Source organism: Schistocerca gregaria, chromosome 2 (assembly GCF_023897955.1).
Source record: "Schistocerca gregaria isolate iqSchGreg1 chromosome 2, iqSchGreg1.2, whole genome shotgun sequence".
Lineage (NCBI taxonomy): Eukaryota > Metazoa > Arthropoda > Insecta > Orthoptera > Acrididae > Schistocerca > Schistocerca gregaria.
Genome location: NC_064921.1, coordinates 737,737,694 through 737,755,490, shown reverse-complemented (window position 1 = coordinate 737,755,490; position 17,797 = coordinate 737,737,694). Strand labels below are relative to the sequence as shown.

General features: G+C 37.3%; 1 protein-coding gene across 4 annotated transcripts in view; it reads right to left on the bottom strand.

Moving 5' to 3' along the window:
* The window catches only part of LOC126334894 (WD repeat and HMG-box DNA-binding protein 1-like), a 207,963-nt gene that overhangs the window by 68,983 nt on the left and 121,183 nt on the right, over positions 1-17,797 (bottom strand). For 2 of the 4 annotated variants that reach the window (XM_049997594.1, XM_049997595.1), the window contains exons 15-16: positions 16,310-16,422; positions 13,392-13,445 (exon numbers count right to left, since the gene is read on the bottom strand). In XM_049997594.1, the coding sequence (XP_049853551.1) occupies positions 13,392-13,445; positions 16,310-16,422 (167 nt within the window). The remainder of the gene's footprint in view (positions 1-13,391; positions 13,446-16,309; positions 16,423-17,797) is intronic. The other 2 variants (XM_049997598.1, XM_049997596.1) reach the window with 1 other exon arrangement.

The following is a 17,797-nucleotide window of genomic DNA, read 5'->3' as shown; positions in this document are numbered from 1 at the left end:
TGAGTGCAGAGTGCTGCAGCTGAGTCCATCTAAACTGCAGGGTCTCCAATCAATTCTGGATCCTCTAATTTTGGTTCTTGCTTTCCTTTTTCCTTCAGAAATTTAATAACAGGTCTTAAATTGAAAAATCATTCCAGGCATAGTCCTTGACTTATCCAAAGTACTTCACAGTAATATACAGGGTCTCCACACTCTTCATTAAATTCCACAATTGCAACAGCATGGCATAATAAAACATTGGTTAAAAAATATATAGGTTTTGTTTTTGATGAAAGAGCCAAAAATTACAATGCTCAACAGATGATTTGTACAGGATTCATTGTTATGATCTTCAAGATGCACTTTGTGCTTAACTTGCAGGCCTGGAGCACTTGATGGAACTGGTGGTATGAGTAGTAAATTTTTTGAAGTCACCTGGATTATTATACCATGAACACAAGTCATGATGGTGTAAAACATACTGGTAGCTCATTATTCAACAATTTATTGCTGCTAATTAGAGATGAAACCAATACTTTAGAAGCAATGTAATGGAAATGCTAATGAAACACATTTTTCATTCTCTTGATGAGTACCCAAAAGAAGACTAGCATTACCGTATTTACTCGAATCTAAGCTGCACGTTTTTTCCGGTTTTTGTAATCCAAAAAACCACCTGCAGCTTAGAAACGAGTGCAAAGCAAGCGTAAGTTCTGAAAAATGTTGGTAGGTGCCGCCACAACTAACTTCTGCCGTCGAATATATTATGTAGTGCTACACAGGCATGCTTTGTAGGCACAAAGATAAATACTGGCGCCAAAACCTCTGCGTCAGTAAATAAATTTTTTAAAAAAGGTGGAAGACGAACTTTTTTCTCCGCCCCGAGATTCGACCACTGCATTTTCATACATTATCAAACGAAGTAAATAAAATTCCATATTGTTCATCTTCGAATGTAGCAGAATTTCAATGTACTACTAAAATCTGACTGGCAAGACTGTGAGATGTTTGTCAATATGGCCAACTCTATGTTCTGAATTTTTTCCTATCTGTGAGAAGAGATGGTTACTAATATGAACCTGATGACATGTGAATCACATGCAGTTTTCTCTTCACCATAAGAATAATATGAATATAAACATTTTGCCATGTATTCTTTCATGATTGCTGCTATCTCATTTACATCCTGTCTGCCTAATAAACTACGAAACTAGAGTGAGACAACAGCAAACGTGAAAGAATATACGTATCGTGACATGTTTATATTCGTATTATTCTTATGCCTAACAGTGATACAGTCAGAAATGAAGCACGGCAATTGACTAGATTTTTAAATCTAAGATGACTCTAATTTCTGTGCAGAATTTGGAGTACTAAAGAGGCGGCCGCAAAGATTTTCAAACAGAGAAAAATTTTTGCCTAACTCTCGTTCAGAACATGTTCTATCATACACAGTCTATTATTTGGTTCTCGTTGATCATTATCAAAGAAAGCAGCTGTGTAAGTAACAACAAATAGCAGTCTCTTGCCATTGTTTCGCTAGTGAGACGATTCCTCTCTTCTCATTTTTTAATTGCAAGCGGCGGTAGCGCGCACAAAAGCAAGCCATGCCACAAGTGGCGACAGGCCGTAAACACGCACTATCAGAATGAGACAAACAATGCATGACACAGTACAGTAATGTATTTTCAGCTTGGAGTGATGTAAACACCTATAACAAAGAAAACGGAACTTATCAGATCAAAGCAAAATAAGCAATCGATTCAAACCAGACGAAGCACGTGAAAAAAGAAGGGTACCCGTATAAATATGGACGGAGCGCCTGACGCATAGCAATGGCTATCTGGTAAAGCTTAACTGCTAAGCTTACGACTCGAACCAAACTACTGTAGCTGTATCGTCATTCATTCAACCTAAATTGTGTCTCATATTACAATGGACCAACTTTGTTTCGATTTGGAGGTGCGGCCTAAAACTTTTCTCTCCCCTTGAATTTAGAGTCTCAAATTTCAGGTGCGGCTTAGATTCGGGAATTTTTTTCTTCTTTATTTCGAGTCTCATTTTTCAGGTGCGGCTTAGATTCGAGTGAGACTTAGATTTGAGTAAATACGGTAACTGCATTATATTCTTTCCTCCAAATAATTTAAATCTTAAAAAAAAAGTATTCTGAAAGTACTGTGTACACAGTGGTTAACTATGTCCATAAATACTTTTCACTTTTGTTTCTTGTTCTAAGCGTATTTGGCATAGAAGCTTCAGTAGTTCCGTCATTGCTCGAATTCATAGTGGATGGTTTGTAAGAATTGTAAGATGTGAAAGTAAGTGACTATTCACCCCTTGACCTATACAGTAACAACACTATCATATGTAAGAACCAAATAAATAAATATTTGTGTAAAAGGAATACTGATAGGAAACATATTTTCTAATATCAGGTTCCCTACTGAACACATCTCTCAATTTCTGCTCAGACCTCTCAATTTCACCTTCAGATAATTACATTTTTGTTACTAAAGAATATCTGCAGAGGGGTATGGGTAGGAAAGAATGCATGAAGTGAGAAGGGGGATAGTGGGATGATATGAGGGAGGTCTTTCGACAAATAAATCAGTGGCTGTACAAGACAAAAGGAGTTCACAGGGTAGAGCTTAGGCAGAGAGAGGAACAGAATATCCTTGACCATCCCCACTCCAATCCCGCACTCCACAGGTCATTCCTTTGTGGCAGACCCCAGCGTGCAACCTGTCTCAAATAACCACCCACAACCTCCTCCTGCAATCCAGTCACAGGCATTTCCTATTTTGTAAAAGGCATGGCCACTTGTGAGAGCAGCCATGTTATTTATCAGCTATGCTGCAATTAATGTACATCATCCCATGTGGGCATTACAAGTAACCAGCACTCTACTTGCATGAGTGGCCACCACAAAAATGTGACAAATCCAAACTTGACCACCAGTTGCCAGTTGCTAAGCACCATGGCACAAATGACTTCAACAGCTGCTTTAGTGCATGAAATATTTGGATATTCACTTCCAGCATATCCTGCATTCTCGACATGCTTCTGGCTTAAGCTTCCACTAACCTGTTAACCACTGCCTCACCTTACTTTTTCCCTTCTCTCTTATGTCTCCACCACTCCTCCATTGTCCAGATTGTGTACTGTCTTCTCCCATCACTCCCCCCTCCCCCTTCTCTCCCTACTCTTTTTCAGCCCTGTCCCTTTCTCTCTTCCTTCCTTGTTTCTCCCTTCATTTTCCCCCTCCCTCGATCTCTTACATACTGTAGCCTGTGAACTCCTTTCACTTTATTGTGCAGCCACTGATTCATCTGTTGAAAGAACTGCCTCACACCATCCTGCCCCCCCCCCCCCCCCCATCTTGCCTCCCACCCCACCTCCATCGACCTAGGCAACTTCTCTCAATAATCGATATTCAACTGTCAGTCTTGCAGTGGCCCTGCACATTTGGTTGTCTGTGTGGTTGTGAGTGTGAATGGTTATACTTTTGCTACAGAAAGAGCAATTGATCGAAAGCTAGTGTAAAACTGCAGTCTCTTGAGCATTTCTATGTGCCACACATCACTCAGCTATAGGTGAGTGCTTGCCTTTCCTCTGTTTTACATGTATTTCCATGCAGCAATTTCCTTTGCTCTTATGGAATTACTATTAATATTGATAATTATCCACATGATTCTGGTAATCCAACTGGCACATTTAGTTTTGCAAGATTTCTATTCAAGTCATTTGAGGATGGATGAGGGATCAAAGAAAATACATTACACTTGCCATTCCAACACACTTATTCTCGTACTTCATACCAGTCATTGCTTAGGGAGTCTATGAAATGTTCTTGTTACAAGACGACATTTACCTCACAGTACTGTTATTCCTGTTTAGAAACTGTTCTCCGTAATGTTCCGCATCATGGTCAGATACACAGTTATCAGTCTGCCCTGCGCATTATTACCAGGTGCTAAGAAACTGTATAACCCAACACTAAATTGTAGTGGTGTTTCTGTAGGTTTTAGAAACGACAGGCAGCTGTGTATTTCTACATATAAAGCCCATCTCACATGGAGTAAGGTTCATCACAAGTTTGCCAGATGGTGCAGATGACTGGAGGCTAGCATGTGGAGGTATGTTCTAATGGAAAGCACACTAAGAGCATGAGAAATGTATTAAGAAAAGCATTACATTTATCATCTATGCTATCTGCACTGCAAACATCCTGCCACTCTTGTTCCTTGACAAGGTTTAAAAACCCTCTATTGCTGTTGGATTAACACTTTCCTACATTGTTCCCCCCCCCCCCCCCCCCCCCCCAAAGAACCATGGACCTAGCTGTTGGTGGGGAGGCTTGTGTGCCTCAGCGATACAGACAGCCGTAACGTAGGTGCAACAACAACGGAGGCATATCTGTTGAGAGGCCAGACAAATGTGTGGTTCCTGAGGAGGGGCAGCAGCCTTTTCAGTAGTTGCAGGGGCAACAGGCTGGATGATTGACTGATCTGGTCTTGTAACACTAACAAAAACGGCCTTGCTGTGCTCGTACTGCGAACGGCTGAAAGCAATGGGAAACTACAGCCATAAAGCATGGGGCTTTACTGTATGGTTAAATGAAGATGGCGTCCTCTTGGGTAAAATATTCTGGAGGTAAAATTTGGATCTCCAGGCAGGGACTACTCACGAGGACGTTGTTATCAGGAGAAAGAAAACTGGCGTTTTATGGGTCAGAGCATAGAATGTCAGATCCCTTAATTGGGCAGGTAGGTTAGAAAATTTAAAAAGGGAAATGGATAGGTTAAAGTTAGATATAGTGGGAATCAGTGAAGTTCAGTGGCAGGAGGAACAAGACTTCTGGTCAGGTGAATACAGGGTTACAAATACAAAATCAAATAGGGATAATGCAGGAGTAGGTTTAATAATGAAAAAAAAAAATAGGAATGCGGGTAAGCTACTACAAACAGCATAGTGAATGCATTATTGTGGCCAAGATAGATACAAAGCCCACACCTACCACAGTAGTACAAGTTTATATGCCAACTACCTTCGTACATTATGAAGAGATTGATGACATGTATGATGAGATAAAATAAGTTATTCAGATAGTGAAGGGAGATGAAAATTTAATAGTCATGGGTGACTGGAATTCGATAGTATGAAAAGGGAGAGAAGGAAACATAATAGGTGAATATGGAATGGGGGTAAGGAATGAAAGAGGAAGCCACCTGGTAGAATTTTGCACAGAGCATAACTTAATCATAGCTAACATTTGGTTCAACAATCATAAAAGAAGGTTGTATAAATGTAAGAAGACTGGAGATACTGGAAGGTTTCAGATACAGTATATAATGGTAAGGCAGAGATTTAGGAACCAGGTTTTAAATTGTAAGACATTTCCAGGGCCGGATGTGGACTCTGACCATAATCTATTGGTTATGAACTGTAGATTAAAATTGAAGAAACTGCATAAATGGTGGAAATTTAAAGAGATGGGAATTGGAAAAAACGGGAGATTCAGAGAGAGCATTAAGGAAAATTGATAAGAACGGGGGGAAAGAAATGCAGTAGAAGAAGAATGGGTAGCTTTGAGAGATGAAATAGTGAAGGCAGCAGAGGATGAAGTAGGTAAAAAGACAAGAGCTAACAGAAATCCTTGGGTAACAGAAGAGATATTGAATTTAATAAATTACCTTTGGAGAAAAGACAACCACTTACATGAATATCAAGAGCTCAGATGGAAACCCAGTACTATACAAAGAAGGGAAACAGAAAGGTGGAAGGAGTATATAGAAGGTCTATACAAGGACGATGTTCCTGAGTACAGTATTATGGAAATGGGGGAGGATGAAGATGAAGATGAAATGGGAGATACGATACTGTGTGAAGAGTTTGACAGAGCACTGAAACACCAAAGTTGAAACAAGGCCCCCGGAGTAGACAACATTCCATTAGAACTACTGATAGCCTTGGGAGAGCCAGCCCTGACAAAACTCTACCATCTCGTGAGCAAGATGTATGAGACAGGCGAAACACCCTCAGATTTCAAGAAGCATATAATAATTCCCATCCCAAAGAAAGTATGCGTTGACAGATGTGAAAATTACCGAACTATTAGTTTAATAAGCCACAGCCGCAAAATACTAACATGAATTCTTTACAGACGAATGGAAAAACTGGTAGAGGCCGACCACAGGGAAGATCAGTTTGGATTCCGTACAAATGTTGGAACACATGAGGCAATACAGGCCCTATGGGTTATCTTTGAAAATAGAGTAAGGAAAGGAAAACATATGTTTCTAGCATTTGTAGACTTAAAGAAAGCTTACAGTGAGCGAAAGGCTATTTACAATTTGTACAGATACCAGATGGCAGTTATAAGAGTTGAGGGACATGAAAGGGAAGCAGTGGTTGAGAAGGGAGTGAGACAGAGTTGTAGTCTGTCCCCGATGTTATTCAAGCAAGGAAAGGAAAACATATGTTTCTAGCATTTGTAGACTTAAAGAAAGCTTACAGGGAGCGAAAGGCTATTTACAATTTGTACAGATACCAGATGGCAGTTATAAGAGTTGAGGGACATGAAAGGGAAGCAGTGGTTGAGAAGGGAGTGAGACAGAGTTGTAGCCTGTCCCCGATGTTATTCAAGCTGTAAATTGGGCAAAGCAGGAAAGGAAATAAAATAAAAATTTGGATTAGGAATTAAAATCCATGAAAAAGAAATAAAAACTTTGAGGTTTGCTGATGACATTGCAATTCTGTTAGAGATAGCAAAGGATCTGGAAGAGAAGACGATCCGAATGGACAGTGTCTTGAAACGAGGATATACGATGAACATCAACAAAAGCAAAACGAGGATAATGGAATGTAGTCTAATTAAATCAGGTGATGCTGCAGGAATTAGATTAGGAAATGAGACACATAAAGAAGTAAATACGTTTTACTGTTTGGGGAGCAAAATAACTGATGATGGTCGAAGTAGAGAGGATATGAAATGGTGACTGGCAATGGCAAGGAATGCGTTTCTGAAGAAGAGAAATTTGTTGACATTGAGTATAGATTTAAGTGTCAGGAAGTCATTTCTGAAAGTATTTGTATGGAGTGTAGCCATGTATGGAAGTGAATCATGGACGATAAATAGTTTGGACAAGAAGAGAATAGAAGCTTTCGAAATGTGGCGCTACAGAAGAATGCTGAAGATTAGATGGGTTGATCACATAACTAATGAGGAGGTATTGAACAGAAATGGGGAGAAGAGAAATCTGTGGCACAACTTGACTAGAAGAAGGGTTCGCTTGGTAGGACATGTTCTGAGGCATCAAGGGATCACCAATTTGGTACTGGAGGGCAGTGTGGAGGGTAAAAATGGTAGAGGGAGACCAAGAGATGAATACACTAAGCAGATTCAGAAGGATGTAGATTGCAGTAGGTACTGGGAGATCAAGGAGCTTGCACGGGATAGAGTAGCATGGAGAGCTGCATCAAACCAGTCTCTGGTCTGAAGACCACAACAACACAGTTTGTAATTAAACATGACATTGGTTTGAGTACAAAAGCCTTTTAGTGTTAAAATTTGTGCAACAGGGTCTGAAAGGCCATCCACACTTCTTCTAACAGAATGCCCATCTAGTAATGAAGAATGAAAAAAAAATATTGTCTATGGCTGTACTACTGTTGTCCTGCACCCTTGTTGGAAAAAATTCAGTCTACATCAGATCGTATTAATTTGGGAGTTCTACCAACGTCCTTTGTCTTGCACCATCATATACAAAATTAATATTGAAATCACTACATACAACTAATTTCTGGTACTTCCAACGAAGTGAATCAAGAACCCTCTCTAGCTTGAGCAGAAATGCTCTGCAGTAGGAGTTAGAGGACCTATAAACAACAACAATTAGAAGTTTAGATTCATTAAATTCAATTGCACCTGCACAACATTCAAATACCTGTTCAGCGCAGTGTCATGATAAATCTATGGACTCAAATGGAATACTGGTTTTTATGTACATAGCCACTCCCCCACCCCACAGGGAACTCCCTGAGAAACCTCTAACGTGAGAACTACCTAGCAGCAGAACCTTCTTCCTGCTAGACTTCGCAACTAGCCTAGGCCTCCTAATTGCTGAGGGCTGCTGCATGTTCCCTACATCTACAGGTACAGCTACACGAGGCTCCTCTCTACTGAACCTATTGCATAAAGGCAAAGTAAAACTAAACACCTTCTCTTCCTAGCTGCATTCTTGCTAATTGCCAGTTCCCATTCCCCACCACCCTTCACCCTCCTCAACCTATCTAGTTCCTCCTCGGCGCGTTGTAACTGCACTTGAAGGGCACAGATCTTACGCTCCTGCTCCTCTATCAATTTATTTCTACTAGAGATTATGCATTCCCAGGAGAGCAGCTCACTAAACTGACCACTGGTTTCTCCACTGCACACCCCCCCCCCCCCCCCCTCCAATGAAAGTACTTTGAACAAATCCCACACTGTAACCCACTAATCACAAACCTACGACAGAGTCCACACTTCTCACGCATCGTCAAATTTTACAGTTGCTTGGGGGGGGGGGGGGGGGGGGGGGGGGACAATAAGACATGCAGCAAATGAAGTAATTGTAGGGAAAAATGAAGCAATGAAATATATTTCTTTACCATACTATGGGGCAGTTAAAGTTGCAGCTATTTTTAGGAAACTCAAGGTTAAGATTGCTTTTTCAACTAAGAATAATTTGGGACAAATTTTAGACCATAGCGTAGATAAAGTAAAAGTTTTATACCAGTCGGGGGCTTACAAAATACTTTGTCCAAGCTGCAAAGCTTGTTATGTAGGTCAGACTGGACGAAAAATTGAAACTAGATTTGCTGAACATGTCGCCGTTGACAGAAAAGACGCGGCTGATAGGTCGAATTTTGCAGCCCACATTATAAATAGTGGACATGAACTTCCTCAAATTGAGACGCATGTGGGGTTATTACATAGAGCAGAAAATGGAAATTATCTTGATTTTCTAGAGGATATGGCGATCTTTTGTCATCATAGGTCAGCTAGCGTGTGCCTTCTCAATGGGCAAGTAAATGTGAGAGGAATTCATTTTTGGGAGCTCTTCGCGAAGCATTTGCTTGATGGGAATGGAAATAATAGGACAAGGAAGAACGAAGTGTGTGTGTGTGTGTGTGTGTGTGTGTAAGGGGGAGGGGGAATAAATCAGTGATATGAATTATGTTATTGTGACTAAGTTTGTGTTGGCGCCCTTTAGTTGGGCTTTTGCCGTCTTTGTTAGCTACACCAACAGACGTGGTGTGGATTCACATCTCATGATATACGAGCACACCGTAAGAGCCCCAATGAGTTCTCAATTCATCCTATAGAGCCTGTGTTAATTTTCCCATGTATGACATGTGCTAGCACTGTATTTCTACATTTGGTCTTGTTTCTTTAATAAGTTTGTTTTGTTCATGTCCGTAATTTTCTTATCTCGACTTAGTTTACTTTACATGTGCATTCAGCATCTGCCGGGAAAAAAATCCGATCTTCCTGAATATCATTTACTGTATGCTAGATTGATGCCAACACTGTTTTTACGTTTTGGCATTGTGATTAACTTTTGCTCTTCGATAATATGATAAATAATATTTTTTTAAAGGTTTTTTAAATTTTTTATATGGTGTGTTTCTCACCTATGTTCATACCTATTTTTACTTATTTGTACAATTGCTTTTTGGTGTATATAACTGTATTATGTGATTGACAAAATCTTTGTCAATGTATCCATTGCGAAAAGTTTTCAGTATTTTTTTAATTATACCTTACCGCACTTTGTATGTCATTTCTTCTTCTCCTTTTCATTTTAGCAATATTTTTGCATAGAGGGTGGGTTTGCTTTGCAGCGCCCCATTTTGGATTCTCGTTGTCATAGTCAATTCTCTATGTATCACTCTATGTTTGACGTCTGTTTAAGACACTGTTACTACTGAGGGAACATATACATTGAGAGGTAAATTTGTATGTGCATTTTAAATGGTTTAATGCATCTATTTACATTTAATTTTGCTTTATGTACATTTATTCATTTGGTCACTGTTATTAATTATTTTTATTTTAATTCTTGTATTTGTAGCACCAATGATGGCTGTTGATCAGTTGAAATCGATTTGCAAAATTAAATAAAGAAAACATGATCTTGCGACTAGTTGCTGCTTATTTGGTAATTTTATCCTATTAAAGGCAGGGCTACCTGTGAAACCAATCATGTGATCTACAAGCTAAGCTGCAACCACTGTACTGCATTCTACAAGGGCAGGACCAACCAACAAGCTGGTTACCCGCATTAGTGAGCATCAACAAATTGTGGGCAATAAACAGCTGGACCACCTCGATGTTGAGCATGCCGCCCAAGATGACATTCTTCATTTCAATGACTGCTTCACAGCCTGTGCCATCTGGATGCTGCCCACCAATACCAGCTTTTCTGAACTGCGCAGGTGGGAACTCTCCCTACAATACAAACTATGTTCCTGTAACCCTCCCTGCTTCAACCTAGCCTCTTGCCTGTTTCCATTTCAGCACTACACAGCCCTCTATTCCACTAATGCACCCACAGTCCTTTTACTTCTCTCCTTTTCTACTCCCCCCCCCCCCTCCCTTCTCCCCCCCTGGCCCCTCTCTAACCTCCCGACCACATCTAGCTGTCCTACCATCTCTCCACCATGTCTCTGTATGCTCCCACAAGCAGAACTTTACCATCCCTCACCCCTACCCTGCTATCCCTCCTCCTTCCTGCTCCTTCTTGCTCCACCAACCTGTTGTTTCTCCCATCACATGCTGCTGCTCGCAGTCTGGCCTCAGTAAACAGACTGTGGTCAGATGTGTGTACGTGTGCGTGATCTATTTCTATCTGCTACTCAACATTTTGACTATCTGGTGAGTAGTAACTACCCTTTTCTTAGTTTTGTTGTACTCCATCCTGGATCTTCCACTATTTGAAGAAAATACAGGTTATTTTTACAAAGAGAATGGGCATTTTTATAAACTACTGACATATCTTTCCATGAGTTGCTGTTTTATCAGTCCATCACAATTTCAGCTCTATTAGAATGTTAGTGAGATGAATATTTACAAGCTCTGCTGTGTTCTGCCCAAAGAAGCAGATTTGAACATGCCAACAACAGAACTTATGTATTACACAAAAATCATCACTGATAACGTCTCTCTGAACAGAAATAAAGGGAACAAGAAAAATGATGAAAAAATAGCTACTTCTGTCGAAATTTTAACAGAATCCAATACCCCAGTGTGTTTTTAATTATGAATGATGTATTGAAACTGGCCAAAGAATTTCATTTCTGTAACTCAGTGATCTAAAAAATATGAAAACATTTAAATTTGCAAAATCCTCTCAATTACCCATGAAGGTGTAAACAAATTACCAAATTCTTTGACAAATTGAAATAGGTTTGTGGTGAAAAAGCACAATTTTTCATTCTGTACAGGGATAAGAAAGGAAAGATAGCATGCCGTGTGTTGTTAATTGGTTTCATTTTTCTTAAATTATGACGTATAGAAATAATATCTGTTATTAAGTTTAAATCCATATCATTCGTTATTAAAAACAAACTAGGGTATAGGATTCCATCAAAATTGCAACAGAAATAGCAATTTATTTTCCCCAGACTTATCATCATCTTCATTTTACTTCAGGAAACATTATCAGTTTTGAGTAATGCATAAGTCTCCTCATAGCCACATTAATCAGTTTCCTTTCCCAAAATATGGATGAGTTTATAAATATTAAACTCTATTCATCTCACTAACATTCTAATGCATTTGACACAATCATGTAATAGCATCTAATGGAAAGACAAGTCAATAGTTTATGAAAATGTCCATTCTTGGTATAAAAATAAACGTAGGGTCAATACATAGCAAGTGGTCTAGCACTGGTTGCTTGACCATTTCAGAAAATTTTTATATTTGCTGGGTGAATTCCCCAATGCTTAGTAGTCACAAAAATATTTTTTTAAAAAATTTATTGTTTATTATTTTGAAATGGTGGCCATATTTGTCCCAGGCCGCATGTGTTTTTCGTATTTGCAAGCATCTACATTTTTTTACAATTGTTCAGTACTGGATTGTCCTAAGCCTTTCAGATAAAATGCATTTAGTTCAACACACTCTGGGCTACAAATTAACATCATTATCACTTAGTTGGATGTATTCTTTAATATATTTTTAATAGTTCAAAGTTGTTAGCCACAAATTTTAAAAAACTCTATTTTTGAACAGTAATTTTCCAAAGAAAGATTAATTTCTCAGCTTTAATATTTTTTCTGCTATTACACTGTATAGTATACTTACTTTTTATACAGTATCAATGGTAAGCAGCTTACACTTAAAAAAAAAAAAACACTATTTTAAAAAATTGATTCTTAAAATTTTTCCATTTTGTGGCCTGCAATATCTTTATTGGGGGACCAGATAAAAATCTAAAAATTTCACCGTTAATCGACCTCAATGATATCAAACTTCAGCATCAATTTCAACTTTGAGATTCAATTGGAAATTATGGAAAAAAGATCACAAACACGAGTAAAAAAATACGTTTTTTTAACATCTGCGATATCTGGTAGGCTAATCAAATAAAGTATACCAATTGCATAATGTAACACACCACATTACATTAGCTAATGATTATTTGTCGAAACAATGCTGTGGTAATTGTTTCAGCAGACTAACAATTGCATCTGTAAGCCTACACAAGTCTGACTGTTGTCTTCCCCCTTACACCAACAATTGTCCACTCTCACTTCTTTAGCTAGAAGTTCTGGAAGTGTGCAGTTGAAAAATCGTGTCTCAGTGTTCTGTTGGTGTTATTATTAATGAAGCATGTCATAAAAGTGTGTATGGAGCGTATCCTAAAGACATTACTTTAATCGATGATTACAGTGAAGAAGAAAAAGTGTTGTTTTACTTATGAGTCGTCCTAGAGGTCAAATCAACATGCAAGTACCATGAAATGAAATACTTTTAAAAAATTTTATCACCTTATTGGTCAGTTTTGCATGGACCCTTTTGAGAAACACAAAAAACCTATAACAAAAGGTCTGTGAGAAATAACATTTGATCATTATTCTAAAAATAAAAGCCCTTTTGCCAATCTCACACCAGAGAATCATTTTGTCCAAGATGTTATCCTAAGATATTTGTAATTCACAAGAGAATGGACAGTGTAACCTCAAATAAGAAACCTATAACAAAAGGTCTGTGAGAAATAACATTTGCTCATTATTCTAAAAATAAAAGCCCTTTTGTCAATCTCATACCAGAGAATCATTGTAACCAACATGTCGTTATAAGATATTTGTAATTCACAAGAAAATGGATAGTGAAACCTCAGGTAATGAATTTTGTGACTTACCAGCAACCATTAAAAAAGTAGATACAGCTTGTGAAATCCTGGGTATATCGCCTGCTGGTAAAATTAGAAAACCAAGTCAAGATAAAAGACCAAGTGCCTTCAATACAAAAATTGAGAAAATGGCAGCTACATTCAAAAAGAATTTGGAAATTTTATTTCAAAATACAATTCGTACTAAAACAGATAGTAGTTCTAAACCTTCAACTGAATATGATGATTTGATAAAAAAACTAAAAACGAAATGCAGTACTTCAAACAAAGAGGATAAAATTAACATTATCAATTTACTCCCGAATTCTTGGAGTCAAGCAAAAGTTAGAGATGAATTTAATGTGTCAGAATATTTTGTTAAGTTAACAAGGCAATTCGTAAAAGAACAGGGAATTTTACCAGGATTACAAAAGAGAAGTGCATCTAATTTGGTAGATGAAAACACAATCAATGAAGTTATTAAGTATTACAACGATGACAATAACAGCCGTTTGATGTCTGGCAAAAAAGACTGTGTTTCTGTGAAAGAAAATGGTTCTAAGATTCAAAGACAAAACACATTAATATTGTGTAATTTAAATGAACTATTCACTGAATTTAAAAAAGAAAATCCTGACATTAAAATTGGAAGATCAAAGCTTTGCGAGTTGAGACCAAGATGGTGTATTGTTGCAGGGGCATCTGACACCCATAATGTTTGTGTGTGTATGTATCATCAGAATGTAAAGTTGATGATAGATGGGACCAATCTCAGATTTGACTATACAGACCTTTTGGAAGTTATGGTATGCAATATTGACAGTTACAATTGTATGATCAGGGGAAAATGTTAAGATTATCCAGGCAAACAAGCCTTACTTGACATCTTTGAAGAATCCGAAGAAGACGATTTGATGCCTGACAATATAAAATACAAACAATGGCTGACACAAGACAGAACTGAAATGGTGACAGTCATAAAATTACGAGAAGAGTTTTTTGAAGTGTTGGTGGATAAACTGGAAAATCTGAAAATGCATAATTTTATTGCAAAAGCTCAAAGTAAATGTTTATTGTTTTGTAGCCCATTCACACAACTTAGTGAAGTTCATCAGTGTGGAAAACTTGTACAACTGGTTCTTCACAATAAAGACATAGTGTCTTGTGTTTACGATGAACAGTGGTGGGTTGGCGAAGTTGATAATATTGACTGTCAAATCCAAGATGTACATATTGTATTTTATCACCCCCCCAACCCCCCCCCCCCCCCCCCAGGACCAAGGACATCTTTTAAAAAAGTTGAGAAGGATCATGTTTGGATGTCACTTAAAGATGTAATAAGAAAGCTGCCTCCCAAGGAATTTTTTACAACTGTGACTGGGAAAACTTATAATCTAACAACCCAAACCGAGTGAAAAAAAAATTTCAAATAATGTTCAATGAGTGATGTACTGAAAACAAATAACAAGAGAAGAATATAATGTAATTAGTAGGCTTATTTTCAATAAAAAAAAGTAAGTAATCATAGATATGATTAAATTATATACTATAACCGATATATTTTATTCCATAAGTCTAGATACTGCTGATGTTAAAAAAACGTATTTTTGACTCGTGTTTGTAATTTTTTTCCCATAACTTCCAATTAAATTTCAAATATGAAATTTACACTGAAGTTTGATATCATAAAGGTCTATTAACGATGAAATTTTTAGACTTTTATCTGGACCTCCAACATGGATGTTGCAGGCCACAAAATGGATAAATTTAAAAATCCATTTTTTTAAATAGTGTATTTTTTTAAGTGTAAGTTGCTCACCATTGATACTCTAAAAAAGTAACTATACTATACAGTGTAATAGCACAAAAAATATCAAAGCTGAGAAATTAATCTTCTTTGGAAAACTACTGTTCAAAAATTGAGTTCTTTTTAATTTGTGGCTGATAACTTTGAACTATTAAAAATGTATTAAAGAATACATTCAGCTAAGTGATAATGAAGTTAATTTGTAGCCCAGAGTGTGTTGAATTAAATGCATTTTATCTGTAAGGCTTAGGACAATCCACTTTTGAATAATTGTAAAAAATGTAGATGCTTGCAAATGCGAAGAAATGCATGCGGCTTGGGACAAATATGGCCGCCATTTCTAAATAATAAACAATAAATTTAAATTATTATTATTATTGTAACTGCTAAACATTGGGGAATTCACCCAGCAAATTTAATATTTTTCCGAGATGGCCAAGCAACCAATTATTTTTCTAGGACCACTCGGTATGGATTGACCCTGTAAAACCTTCACATATATATTTTTCCAAACCCACAGTAATACTCATTTCCCAGCTATTGATGGTGTTTAAATATTACATCGTTACACAGAAAAAAATATGTAGTCACTTCAATATAGTGGTATATATAAAGTTTTCCATATTAATCTTCTGGTGAAATACTCTCCTCTTTGCGTACTACCCTTTGTCCAAATCTTGTTTTGATTTCTGAAACCATTTACGAGATACGAGGAATTTTGTGACTATTTCATTCTGTTTTTTTTTCGCTGGGATAAAACAATTTTCTTGAGACTGATGAAAGAAAGCAAATTCTTCAAAGAAAACTTCAATGTGTTAGCTACCTTCCATATGCAGCAACATACAACCTAATATGTACCATATGCAAATTCATAGTGTACTTTATTTTTCACTGCTGACTTTCTGAAATTCTTTCAGTAGTTTGCTTAATTCTGAAACATCACAGTGATGGCGAGTTCATCATGAAGCTGACGAATGGAGCTATAAGATGTGCAAGAATCAAATTTTTTCACTGAATAGTTTCTTTACAATCATTTGAGAATGACCACAGGTCAGCCGGCGGGTACATGACATTTTGTTCTCAAAGGTGAGACAAGCTTAATATCTAATGCATTACATTTTTAAATACCAACAGAACTTACCGGGTGTGGCATTATTTGTTGGGGTGCTTGCGAATGGATCATAATCATCTGTAACAGCATCCCCATTTGAGCTAGACCATCCATTCTGGCTCTCTGAAGACTCTAAGACATACCTACATCAAAATCAAGTACATAAAAGATGAATATATCACTGCATTTCATATTACAGAGCAAAGTATCAGAGGCAACAAGCTTTGGAATTAATACTAGCAATAAGACAAAAAATATCTGTAGTGAAGTGTTTCATCACATACATATTTGGGGTGTCAAATCAATGATTAATGGGGACATCTCTCAAGAAATTTGCGCCTTAATTGACCAAGTAACATTTTTTGCAGAAAATGAAAGTTCTGACTAGCCGCGACATAAGTATCACACTTTGCACTCGACTACTTCGATACTATGTGCTCAGCATCCTACTCTATGGAGTTGAGTCATGGGCACTTCTGGCAGTATTAGGTAAGAAATTGGAACCATCTGAATGTGGATATATTAAAGGATATTAAGGATACCAAGGACAGATAAAGCCACTAATGTGTTAATACAGTGCTTATGCGCAAATATTCAGAAACTCTCAATAACATAAAGAGAGGAAATCTCAAATACTTTGGCCAGATAATGTGCAACAACATATAACCTTTTGCAACTAATACTTCCAAGAAAGATTGATGGCAGTCATGGTCACAGATGATTATTCTGGCTACGGAACTTAAGCCAGTAGTTTGGACTGAGCCAAAAATTGCTGTTCAGAACAGCCATGTACAAACTACAAATCATGCAACTGATTACCAACGTTCTTAGTGGATTAGGCACTTAAAAGATGAAGAAGAAGACAAAATCGGATAAAGGAATGGTGTACAATTTCCACAGTACAGCAATACTGTAACCAACTTAATTTTCCAACGCCGCTCGCCATGCATTTGTCATAAACAAGTATGATAATATATCTAAAAACACACTATAATTATACAAATTAGGCTTTAAATGTGCCGGGGACCAGCATTTGGATCTTACAAATACGTGTGAAATGTATTTATTTTTCACTGATGATAAAAGTGAGTCCACTAGCTACTTTCTGGTTCAATTAAATTGAACCATCATGTATCAATAGCACTATATTTCACTTTAAATGTTTTTGATTCATTTCAATTTTCTTCTTGATGACATCTTAACATAGAGCTATTTCCGTAATTATGTAAAATTTAATTTACTAAAAAACCTTAAAAATCTGGTTTTATTGTAAAAGATAACATGTGCTCTACATGAATAAGTATCTTTCTTTGTAAGGTACTAACAAGAAAAATCTCGTGACTGGGATTAATAAATAATGTATCCTCTGACGAAATGGCTTCAGTGTAACTGTTCCCATCATTACTCAAAAAACGTAATTTTACTGTTACAAATGTAGGCCAAACTGAAAGCTAAAAATACCAGCAAGTGTGGTACTTCAAATTTCATTTCCACTTCCATCCCAGAAAAATTACGTTA